Source organism: Thalia democratica, chromosome 9, assembly GCF_965202585.1.
Source record: "Thalia democratica chromosome 9, ktThaDemo2.hap1.1, whole genome shotgun sequence".
NCBI lineage: Eukaryota > Metazoa > Chordata > Thaliacea > Salpida > Salpidae > Thalia > Thalia democratica.
This window is the reverse complement of record NC_139173.1, coordinates 35765233-35777852: the sequence shown is the minus strand read 5'-3', so window position 1 is coordinate 35777852 and position 12620 is coordinate 35765233. Positions and strand designations below refer to the sequence as shown.

Below are 12620 nucleotides of genomic sequence, written 5' to 3'. Positions count from 1 at the left end.
TCCGGTTATAATTACTCATTGCTTAAAAGTATTAAGTAAACTAATTTGAACGTTTATAAACATATAATAAAGTTTTGCAAAACTTAAAAGTAGAAACTAGTATTTGTTTAATTTATTTTACTCGCATGTATGTTTTTAAAATTAGATTGTTAAGTATAAGAAAAGTTATAAAAATTTTTGATTCTCATACGGATAATTGATTGAAATGAATTTGCTGCAAGCAACTTTTTAAATTCAAGTTAGCTAATATTGCAAAGTAATTACAATATATTAATATTAGCTCTCAACATGTAAACTTTTACGATACTTTAAGTGTTGCATGCGGCTTTGCGCCGTCCAAATGATAAAAACTCAGTCAAAACAACTTTTATTTCAAAATCAAAGGTGCAGTTGATAAAAGACGATTAATTTTTTCTAACGTTTGTGGGTGCATTTTTTAATTTTTTTATTGTGAGATAATTGTTTGAAGTTTTGTGAGCGGTAATTATTTAACATTCGATAACAGTTGTGATTTTAGCAGTAATGCAAGTTGTAGATGAAGTGAATAAATTTTTTAAATAAAAGTGATGTAAATATTAATTACTTTTAGTCTAGTTTTAATAAAAGCTATTAGGTGTTTAAAAAGTGTAAATCTTATAAAAAATACAACATTTTGGTTAAGGATATTTTAGGTAAATAATTTTTCAATAAATTAATTCAGCATAAAAGTGTTACATATATATGTTATGTTAATATTAGCGACAATATTTTTCTAGTTTTAGAAATTTTCTAAAAAGCAACTTTGAGAACGCCCTCAATTAAATATTGCAATGTAGCTAAAATAAACTAGTATAATTATAAACATGCAAATTTTGCAACATTTTGATAATTTTATGAGGCTCAATGCCGTTCGAATAATATAAAAACAAAACGGTGTGCCAGACGAACTTCCGTTGTTTGTATACGATTAAGTTTTACTAGCGTTTGTGGGTATCAGCAAGTCGCATTTTTTAATTTTGTTTCTCGTACGGATACTTTGATTGAAACAAATTTGCGACAACCAATTTTTTAAATTTAGGTTAGATAATATTGCAAAGTAATTATAATATATCAATATTAGCTCTCAACATGTAAACTTTTACGACGTTTTAAGAATTATATGCGGCTTTGCGCCATCCAAATGATAAGAACTCTGTCAACTTTCATTTCGAAATAAAAGTGCGTTTGTATATATATGATTGACTTTTGCTAACGCTTGTGGGTATCAGCAAGTCGCATTTTATTTGTTTATTGATTAATTTTATTAAGTCGCAAATTGTTTTTGTTAGATAACTGTTTTAAAGATTTTTGAGCGGTATTTATATAATACTCACTAATATTTGTGATTTTAGCAGTGATGCAAGTTGTAGATGAAGTAAATAAATGTTTTAAATAAAAGTTTTGTAAATATTAATAACTTTTAGTCTAGTTTTTATAAAAGCTATTAGGTGTTAAAAAGTTTTAATTTTATAAAAACTATAAATGTTGGTTAAGGATAATTTAGGTACATAATTTTTCAATAAGTTATTTAAGCATAAAAGTGTTTCAGATCAATTTAATACTTTAATAACTTAAACCGAATAAAGTCTGTTTCACTTAAACTTATAGCAGAAATTTATAAATCATATGAATATATATATATATATATATATACACAATTTGTTTTTTAACCTGTCCAATTAGTTATATAGAAAATTGATAACTGAACATAACTAATAGTAAAACGTTTAATTTTAAATGTAAGGTTATTTATAATTAGAACACAAAATTAGCTTGAAATTTTATTTACAGCATGTAAAGAACAAACAAATTGAAAACATTTTCAAAAGTTTTTTTTCTTTCACGAAGTTCTACCTGTGAAATAAAATATAAGTTAGAAATTGTTTTGGTTAGAATCGTACATAATATATGTTTTTAGTTATCATTTTAACAAAAACATCAAAAATACACCAACATAATCATTATAAAAGTATTACAAACTACTGTTCATCTTAGCTGGTGTTTAATTTAAACTATATATCTAGTATTTATACCAGTAAGTGTATTTTTTATGTGGTTCGTATACTTCATGTAGAATTTTAATTGTTAAAAAAACACTGTTCTTATTATTTAACATTATATGATTATATTTATTGATAAATTAATATTCATTTTATCAAATGTTGTCCATTACTATCACCTTTTTTAAAGTTAGGAACATAGTTTTGTTTAAATACTTTTTTAGAAACAAATTAATCTTTGATAAACTCACTTTACAGTTATCTAATAGATATACACAATGAAGTATAATCTATAATTTTAAATATGAAACGCACACCTTTTTAACAGATGAGGTGGTGGATACCGCATCCCTTGGCGTATGATCTTCTTCCGTAACATCTTGGTCTGCGTCTTCTGATGCATCTTGATCTTCTTCTTGGAAGACATCTGTATCTTCTTCTCACTGGAACGCATCTAACTGGGTGGTAGTAACCCTTTGAGTACCCCTTATGGTAGTATTGGTCTGTGGAAAAAAAAATTAAATCTTAGCAGTCCTTTAAGTTTTCTACTTTGTGAATTTGTTATAAAATTTAACAAAAAATGTTAGCTTAATTGATTTATTATAAAATTATGGTATTTAATTAAATATAAAGATAACTTTGTGTAAGACTTTAAAAATATTTATGTATATATAGTTTTTTATTTTTGATTTTTAGTATACATTTGAAAACACTTAAAATTAACTTAATCTTTAAATTAAATAAAAAAAACTTTTCAAGTCGAAAAACTATACTGTTTTAAAAAATAGTTTTACTTTTAAGGTTTTGAACCAGTAATTATTTAATTTTGAAATTATTTACCTGGGATTCTGAGTCCGTTAGTTGGTCCGTATTTTTCCTTTGGAGTGTATGGGTGGTAGTCTGTAAAAGAAAGTAATAATTTGATACTCTGTTAATGTAAAATAATAATTGGTAGTTTGTTAGTGAATTTTAATTAGAACTACTAGTATAACGCATTTATAAATTTATATATTTTTTTTAAATCCTACTGACTTTACTTCTTAAATATACTTAATAAATTATTTTTTAGATTTATACATATAAATTATAAGACTTTCAAATAAAAACTGACTGACATACATATAAAAGAAGTAAAAGTCATGTACTTTATTTTCTTTAACTTTTTGAAGTTTTTTTTTGTAAAAATAAGTTTAGAAAAACATATCTTTTTTTTCTATGTGAAATATGTTTAAGAATGTAATTTAAATAAGTTAGATATAGTTCTAAGAATAGATTTTTCTCGAATTATTTTACTATAACTGACAACTAAGTTATTTTTAAGTTGTAAAAATTTGTTCACCTGGAATTCTAAGTCCGTTAGTTGGTCCGTATTTTTCTTTTGGAGTGTATGGGTGGTAGTCTGTTGGTAACATATTTTATTTTTTGTCTACAGATTGTAAATAGCTTCTACAGTATATTCAATAGATTGAAACTATTACAACTGAAAAGAATTATTAATTATAATCCTTTAATGTTTCATTTGGAATGATATAGAAACAATTTCACAGTAGTAGGTTAGACACTCTTTGTTTACAAAATATGTATAAAACAGCATAAAAAAAACTAGGTTAAATGTTTTTTTTGTTTTTCAGATTTTTTTAGATATATATATATTATTTATACCTGGAATTCTGAGTCCGTTAGTTGGTCCGTACTTTTCCTTTGGAGTGTATGGGTGGTAGTCTGTAAGAGAAAATAATAATGTAATACTCTGTTAATGTAAAATAATAATTACTTAAACAACGAGCTTAAGATGTAAACAAAACGCATTTTCTAAATATTTTAAGTGAACTTACATGTTTACTGAACATACATGCAATGTAAAAGTATACAAATTTGCTTTTTACATTAGGTGATAATTAGCTAAGTTGTGTTATAAAGATTATTTTTATTGTTTAATACTTTTATGTGCATCTTTCTGTATATGTGAAAACGTTTGTTAAAAATTTTCTACAAAAGTAGATTAAAAAAATTAGACCGATTCTTTAAGAGAAGTTCGTAACAGTAAAAAAATTATACGCAAAAAATAAAAATTTTATCATTTTATTTCTTTTTATAGTACCTGGAATTCTAAGACCATTAGCTGGCCCGTATTCTTCTTCTGGGTATGGGTTTGGGATGGCAAGAGCACACCCAACGAGAGCAATGAGAACAATCAATTTCATTTTGATATTTCACAACTGAACAATTGATACTGAATGCTTTTCGTTCAAGCTACTTCGGTTATATACTAAACTTTAAAAACAAAAACAACATTTTCCAAAGCACTTTATAACAACAACACTTAATCGGAAGTTTAATAGTTTTAATACGTTCTTAGATAGAAAGCTTAAACTAGTTTACTTCTGTAGTCTGTTAAACCAATCAAAATGAAACACTTCTATGCAGGAAGCATTTGATAGTGGCTGTTGTTGTTTTACCGCTAAAGTGGTGATTAGTTAAATAAATAAACTCAATTTTCAATTGCATGTTGTTGGTTTTGTGTTTATCTGCTTATGCAAAATTAGAAACATTATTGTCATTTTATTTTTATTCAGTTTGTGTAATATTTATTTGCATTAAGTTATGCTGCTAAAACATATTTAATTTATAATTCTAGTTTCATACCTTTATTCGAGTTTTATATGTGTTTTTTATGTAACTTTTTCAAAATAAATAAACTATTTTACAAAACATTCTTTTATTAGAATATAATGTAAGTTTTAAAACAATAAATTTTTTGGACCGGAGAAACTTTCTGCGGTTCTTATACTACCATATTTGGGTAACGTTTAATATTAATTTGAAAAGAAAGTGCAATAACTAACACAGTCGACTTATAACCAAGTTAAGCATAAGTTATACTTGTTTCTAAAACAGTTAAGACCCATTATCACACCTATATAAAAGTTGTATTATTTACAAATTTAATTGCTTTTGCTAAAAAAGCTGTATTCGACAAACATCGTAGCATCTAAAAACGAGAGTAAATGAACATATACCAAAATCTTTATTAAACTTTATAAAAGAAAACACTAATAACAAGACGAAAGCTATTATAAATGCGACAAAAAGATCTTCGATAGCAGAACACCTGATTAACAACATTAATTGTGCAAAAAACTATGATTTAATAAAATTTAAGGTTATTTACAACAGTACAAATTCCATTGATTTGGTCAGACTAAATGCAATCTCAATATTTCAAATAAACCAGAACTGTGTAAGCAGAAAGAGTTTGGCTATAAGGTTTCCTTATTTACTTCAAAGTAACTTTGTTTGTCTTAAACGTTTTTTTGTTTTGTAATTTAAAAGTTTTTTTCGCGTTAATTACTATTTTACATTAACTGATTTTTGTTGATTGGTTTTTTTTACAGCAATCTAATTACTTAAGTAGTTTTCTAAAGTTTATTGGTTTACTTAAAAAGCTGTAGTTCTACTTCAAATGTCTGCAGTAAGTTTCTGATGAGTTTCAGTGAAAGTATATTAAAACTGTTATAAAAAACATTGATTGTTATTTATATAGGTAAAAACAGTAATTGTGCTATTTTTAAATTTTTTTACAAAATGATCGTTTTTATATTTATATTAAAAACAAATTTAAAATAAAAATAGTTATTCAAAATGAGATGTCGCAAGTCTCTTAGTAATTTGTTTATTTTGTTAAGTTAATTTAATATCAGAATTGTTTGTTTAAAAGTTTTCTTTTACTAAATTTAAGTTTTTACCTAAAATTTTCTCACAAAACAAATATTTCTTAGAATAATCTACCACTAGATTTATACAAAATAAATAACTTGTTTTAAAACGATAATATAAATGTTAAATTTATGTAAAAAATAATAATCTGATAGTTAATTGTCTTAAGCACTTTTACTTTTTTTATTTTAAAATCCTGTTGGTTAAGTAGTAGCTTTAAATTCATTCTTTATTTTTTTTTTTATGTTACTGTTTTTTACATTAATTGTTTTATTCAAAAACGATGTTTGAGCAGGTTTAGAGCAGTTTTAATATATAAAACTGAAGTATCAGAAACGTTAAAAAGTTTGAAATAGTTTTTAAACATTGAACAAAATAAATTTTATCGTTTATGTGATTATTACATATTGTTCTCAACTAAGTTTACAGTTGTATATTTCAAGATACTTTAGAAACACTGTTTTTGAACAAAATAATCAATTAAGAATTTCAAATTATGAATTACTTTTTATTTATTTTCTAAAAAACAAAAACTTTTTCATCTAATAAACCTTACCGAAGTTCTTCTAGTTAGAACAACTTTGATTATATTATGTTAAGTACCAAAAAAACTGTAAGCCAAATTTGTTTTATTAACTTTGAGTTTGTTATTATAGAACAAAATTAGCTAAATATATATTACAATGACAATAACAAAAAATTTAAATGTTAAACAGTATGTAGTCAAAAGAAGAAACGATTAATTTTTGATATATCTAACATTAAATAATTTTCAAAGACGATATATTTTATCTTTAGTATTTTTAATTTAAAACAGTTAAAAAAAATTATTTTCTTCTACAGTTAAGCTTTTATTATAGTTTATTGTTCAATTTTACTGTAGATATTTTTAACTGTGACTTTTGTGTTAAATTATAATAGTTGCGTGATAACTAGGTAAAATATTTTCATTGTTAACTAACCTGCCAAATTATATATATATATATATAGATATATATATATAATTGTTTGAGGTTGTGCAGTTTTTTTTTGTTAACTTGGATCGAAGTTAGGTTTTTTTATTTATACGCTTTGGAGTTTATAATTACTTCGAAGTGGTTTTGTTTTGGTGTAACTTGCTTATTCATGTACTGATGTGTTTATTTCTAATTGAAACAACTAATGATAAAGCAACAAGCAACATGAAGCATTGTCATTTTATTTTTTTTAATTTATCTTTTTTTAATATTAAAAGGCCCTTACTAATAGAGTCAGTGAAAACTGATACACTTATACAAATATAATTTTAAAAAGTATATATATATATGCAGTTTTAAATGTTTCTACCATTTAACTTTTTTAACTATAATCGATTAAATTATAAAAAAAACTTTTATATTGTATAAACATTTGCATACAGTAGTTATTATTATCAAATTTTCTAGAATACTTAAAAAAAGTAACATCTTTAAGTTTTTTGGTGTAGTATAGCTTATTATTTTATACAAATCTGTTTTTATCACATTTTTCAGGATTAATATATGCTTTCATAAGGTATTACTATCTTTTTTTGAGTAAACCATTAAAAACTTTATTGTGCCAATTTATTGCCTAATTTTGGTTTTTTCTTTGAAGTGAAATATTTTAAAAAATATTTATAGAAAAACGTTACTTGTTGCGATATAATGGTACAGTAAGAGTTTACACTTTTAGGTTGTTATAATAGCTTTAAATTGACAGTTAAAAGTTAAAAATTGAAACTACTTGTTTTTTTAATATTTTCATAAATTGTAACTAGCGCATTGTTTTTCTTTATTTACAACAAACTAAAAACATGACAGTTTTATATACTGCACGAATTAATCGTTATATACTCTGTAACTAAATATTAGATAAAATTTTATTAAATATTCCCTTATCAAATTAGTGTATTTGTTATAAAATGTTTAAGTATAACTTATAAAACTTATATCAAGTACTTTAACATAATAAATGTCATTACATATCTTTTTGAATACTTATTCGATAAATTTTTCTGCAGTTAATATTTTGCAATTTGATATAATAATCTTTTTATCAACACAGTTATTTATTTTTCCTTGTTTTTGATTTCAATTAATTATTGTTGTTTTTTTAGAAGTTTTTCATACTTTTTAAATAATTAAATTTAATAAATATAATTCAATATATTTATTAATAAAAAATCAAATTTTTTCAAAAAAATATTGTATATGTTTAAACCACTCATAAAAATCTATAAGTACATTAATTGTTAGTATGCAGTTAGTTTTTTATTTTTTCTTTTCTGTTGACCACTTTAAAGCCTAAAAATTTGTGTTAAGGTTCCACTATATCAAATAAATCTAAAGTTTTCTTTATAACTAAGTTTTAAGTAGTGTTTTTACACAAAAAAAACAATTTATTTTGCTAGATTTTATAACAACTAATTTCAATTACGCTTAATATATTTTTATAATTAGTGGAAATATTTTGTGTGCTCTAGATATAAACATTTAACTGGTAAAGCAAAAATGTAAATTTTACTTCTAATGTCTATCAGGGTTGATTCAAATTCGGGTTTCCAAAACTAATTTTCATATACGCCTGTTGGCACAAATTAAAAACAATCGCCCCACATTTATAAAATACTACTCATTAACTAGTTACTTTCCACAATATACTTTTAGGTTACTATGATTGACATCCCCTTAAAAGCCAAGATCGCCTTTTAAAGCTTAAACACCCTAGTTCACTTTGATAAATGTTTAAATTATACTAAACAGATTCATTTGCTTGTAACTTAGTTTTAAACAAGACCGATATTTTTATTCAAATAAGTCAAAAACTGCATCTTTATACACACAAACAAAACAACATTTCGTCTTTAAAGTTTATTCGAAAACAAACACGTTAATACACTGCAAGTTTTCAACGCTCTAGTAACGTCTGCCGTAGGTGTTTCCCCCGTAGGTGTTTCCCCCGTAGGTTTTACCCCCGTAAGTGTTTCCTCCGTAGGTCTTTGGTGAGTAACCCCTGGTGTAGCCTCCCTTTTGTCCGTAGCCTCTGTTGTAACCAGTGTTGCCTCCGACATATGGGTGGTATCCGGTTGATTTTTGTCCTCCGACGTATGGATGGTATCCGGTTGATTTTTGTCCACCGACATATGGGTGGTATCCGGTTGATTTTTGTCCTCCGACGTATGGGGTGTAGCCGGTGGTCTTTGGACCTGTTACAGGGTTGTCAAAGCGTTGATAGTTGTTATGCACTGAAGCGTGGAAATGTTTTTTTTTGTATTAAATTAACAATTTCACGCTTGAGTAAACTAAGCGACTTAAAATTTGATTTGTTACAAAATAAACAGTTTCTCAATTTCATCACAAAACGGATTTTCAAAAACGGTTCTTTCAATGAGACTGAGTAACTGTGTATTGTGTAATAAATTACTTTATTAAATTTATGAACATTCCATTCGTTTTTAATGGGATCCTGTGTTAAATATATTTTAATCAAACATTTAAATAAAGTATTAATTTTTACAAGTATTAAAGTGTAATGATAATTATATTATAACGTAAGTAAGACTTGTAACGTGTATAAGTAACTTGATTTCACGCTTGAGTAAACTTTGTCAATTTTTTTGAATTTTTATTCGTAGCAAATAAGTATTACCAGTAACTTAAAAAATTAATTTGTTAAATATATCAATACTTAATTTATTTTAAACTGATTCCTATTTTAACTACTTTTAACCATCTGTTTTAATAAAGCGAAAATTGGCTAATTATATTACCAGTAACGTATGGGTGGTATCCAGTGGTGGTTCTTCCTGATGGTTGGTAACCTCTTTGGTATCCTCCGTAAGTCTTACCTCCGTATCCCTTTTGTCCATATTGGTATCCTGGGTGGTAGGCACCTGGTAAAAAATTTTAAAAATATTGATAAGATTAAAACTTAATTAAAGATAACGTAAAGCTTAAATTTACAGCAAAAAAAAAATTAAATAAAATTCAAAAGCATTTTGAAATATACCTAGAACTGTATATGTAACATAAAAGTATGCAAAGCTCTTTCTAAACAAGACATTCAACTTTTTTAAACAATAAGATACGTGAACTTTTGGTCCAAAACGTATTTAAAGCTACTTTTTACCGAATTTATTATTTTTAAATCTTAAAATAAATGTAAAAATGTAATCTTAAGAATTCAGTGTTTTTATTTATAAAAATAAATACAAATTATCCTTACCAGTTGACTTTTGTGGTCCATATGGGTGGTAATCTGAAATTTATTGATATTTAAAATACTTAAATATATGATAACCTAATAGATTTAAAAAATATTAAAAACACTATAAACAAGTTTTAAAATACTTTGTTGCACGCTAGACATTTCAATAACTACACATCGTTTTATTTTATGAAACGGAAAAGCAATACCAAAATTAAAAAAAAAACTTAATACTTTTTATTTTTTTATTACAAAACACGTTTATAGGAAAATTGCACTAAAATATAAACCGTTACGTCTGACTAGTCCGTATGGATGATAAGATATTATTTACCAACATTTACTTTACTTCGTTGATTTTTGTTTTATTAACAGTATATTTTAAAGTTAACAAACCGTTAGTTCTGACTCCGTTAGTTGGTCCGTAAGGGTGGTAGTCTAAAAAAAAATGTTTTTGTTTAACAATTAATTTAACAATAAACAATTAAGTATACATACATATCTATTTAAGTAAAGGTGATTGTTTTGTGGTCCAGATAGGTGGTAGTATAGGTATTTATAAACATAAACAAAAAATGTACGTTTATATATAATTTTTTCAAATAAAACTGATTATTTTTTAGTCTATGGATGGTAGTTTAAAAAAAAATAAAAAATTAAGTGCCATTTACTTAACTAATAAGCTATAAGTTTGATATGATATATTAAAGAACCAGTATTGATAATGATTATAAAATATATATATGTATTAAAAACAACTATGTAGTACAATAATGCTTTATATCTAACCATTTTAAATATTGTGCAAACTTAAAAGAGTAATGTCTTATGTTTTATATTTTTGTTCTGATTTGACTGTATTTTAGTTGCTTTTTTTATTGTAATGTTTTTTGGTACAACTTTAAAACAGGGAGAGACTTTAAAAACTTAAAATAAAATCTAACAGTGAAAAGAACTAAAAACTTTTACAAAGAAAAGTACATGACAGATTTAAACAAACAAAAAAGCTTATTCTATACTATAAACACGAGGCATAAAAGAAAATGTTGCTCTTAATTATTCTTGTTATAGATGTGAATATCAGTAAACAATTACAAACCTTTTGTTAAACATACTTATCATACACTTATAAATTGAAAATAAATAATAAAACAATTACAAACTTTCATTAAACATATCTATTATACACATATAAACAAAATATAAACAATAAAACAAATACAAACTATTGTTAAACATACTTATTATACACATATAAATAAAATATAAATAATAAAGTAAGAACAAACTGTTGTTGTTAAGTCTCACACCGTTGGCTGGACCATATGGGTTTCTGTTTCCTGTTTAAAATAAAATTAAAAATTATTTATAATAATGTTTGTAAATAAGTTAAACCATACAAGTACTAAATAATCATAAAAATAATCAATATGGGTTTCTGTTTCCTGTTTTAAACAAAATTATAGTATGTATAAATAATATTTTTACCTTAGTTTAGCCAGACAGGTATAAAAATAATCAATATGGGTTGATTTTTTCTACTCTAAATATAAATACAGTTAAACTTTATCTCTTAAGTATTGCATTTACAAGTAGTAAGGAGATATATAATTAAATGTTAAACAATATGCCAAGTTTATCTTTTACAACTTACTTTTTTTTTTGGTTTTGTTATGATCCATTAAAGATTAAACAAAGCTTTCTTTTTAGGTGAACTTCATTTGTTATAATAGTTTCAACTCGATTTATTTAATTTTTTGTAAAATACTGTACAAAAATTTACTACATACCAAAAAAATTAATTCAAGGTTTTATTTTTCAAAATATTTATTTTTACTTTATACAGTAACTCATCAAGTTTTAAGTTTATCCTAAATACTTTTTCTAATTCATTTTCAACTAACCTCCAACTGGGCCGTATGGAGTGAAGGCGAGAGTGCAACTGAATAGAGCGACGAAAATAACCAACTTCATTTTGAATGAACAACTGAAGATAGATTGATGTTTCACTTGCATTCTGGGAAGGTTTTATATTGAGGTAGTACAAACACTGTGGTTAGAAAGATACTTTTGTCTTTCAGTAAATTAAACGTTGAAAAACATCATAATTGAAATAAAATAAAAATATAGTTTCAAAGTTTGTTAAAAAAACCACTGTTTGTTCATAATTTTGATACGTTTCAAGTAAAAAATACAAAAATAAAGTTTGTAGTTGATTTTACGGCCGCAGTTTGATAAACATCAAAGTATGATTTAATAATTTTTAAAAACCAGCGTGTAGTTTTGCAGCACTCAAACAAATTGTTGTTGTTTTAAGGCTAGCTGTTCTGCACTTAGTTATTAAAACACCACTTTGTTGAAGTGGATATTGTATAAACATATGTTATATGATATTTACTAAGCTTATTGAAGTTAGATAATATCAATGCGATTAAGTTTTCAATTATTGTTAAAAATATATATATAATGTAAACTAATAATTTGTTTGTTTTCAACTAACTTGTAATTTTTTACATCAATATTCGCTTAAGTTGTTTGTGTTGTTAAATAAATTCTAAAATTTTAACCTACTGAGAAGATTAACTTAATTGGATTAAAATCTATGGGTTAGAACAAAATACATTAAGTGGTAAGAATTTGAAAAATATATACTGCCATCTTATTACAACAACAAAATTT

The 12620-nt window shown here is 24.7% G+C and overlaps 2 protein-coding genes across 3 annotated transcripts; both read right to left on the bottom strand.

Annotated features, from left to right (window-relative positions):
• Positions 1 to 1786: 1786 nt before the first annotated feature.
• LOC145843830 (uncharacterized) lies at positions 1787 to 4279 on the bottom strand. Of its 2 annotated transcripts, XM_082951067.1 has the most exons (6): positions 4120 to 4279; positions 3681 to 3740; positions 3358 to 3417; positions 2859 to 2918; positions 2336 to 2521; positions 1787 to 1872 (listed from the first exon to the last, which is right to left on the bottom strand). In XM_082951067.1, the coding sequence occupies exons 1-5, from the start codon at positions 4220 to 4222 to the stop codon at positions 2340 to 2342; spliced, it is 465 nt and encodes a 154-aa protein (XP_082807193.1). In that variant the 5' UTR covers positions 4223 to 4279; the 3' UTR covers positions 1787 to 1872; positions 2336 to 2339. The 2 variants fall into 2 exon arrangements, with proteins under 2 accessions (XP_082807193.1, XP_082807194.1); XM_082951068.1 differs by lacking the exon at positions 3358 to 3417.
• Positions 4280 to 8590: 4311 nt separating this feature from the next.
• On the bottom strand, positions 8591 to 11965 carry LOC145844670 (uncharacterized). The gene is made up of 6 exons (XM_082952079.1): positions 11846 to 11965; positions 11231 to 11281; positions 10338 to 10379; positions 9960 to 9992; positions 9505 to 9627; positions 8591 to 8940 (listed from the first exon to the last, which is right to left on the bottom strand). Exons 1-6 carry the CDS (start codon positions 11955 to 11957, stop codon positions 8651 to 8653), a joined length of 651 nt encoding a protein of 216 aa, XP_082808205.1. The 5' UTR covers positions 11958 to 11965; the 3' UTR covers positions 8591 to 8650.
• Positions 11966 to 12620: the final 655 nt, after the last annotated feature.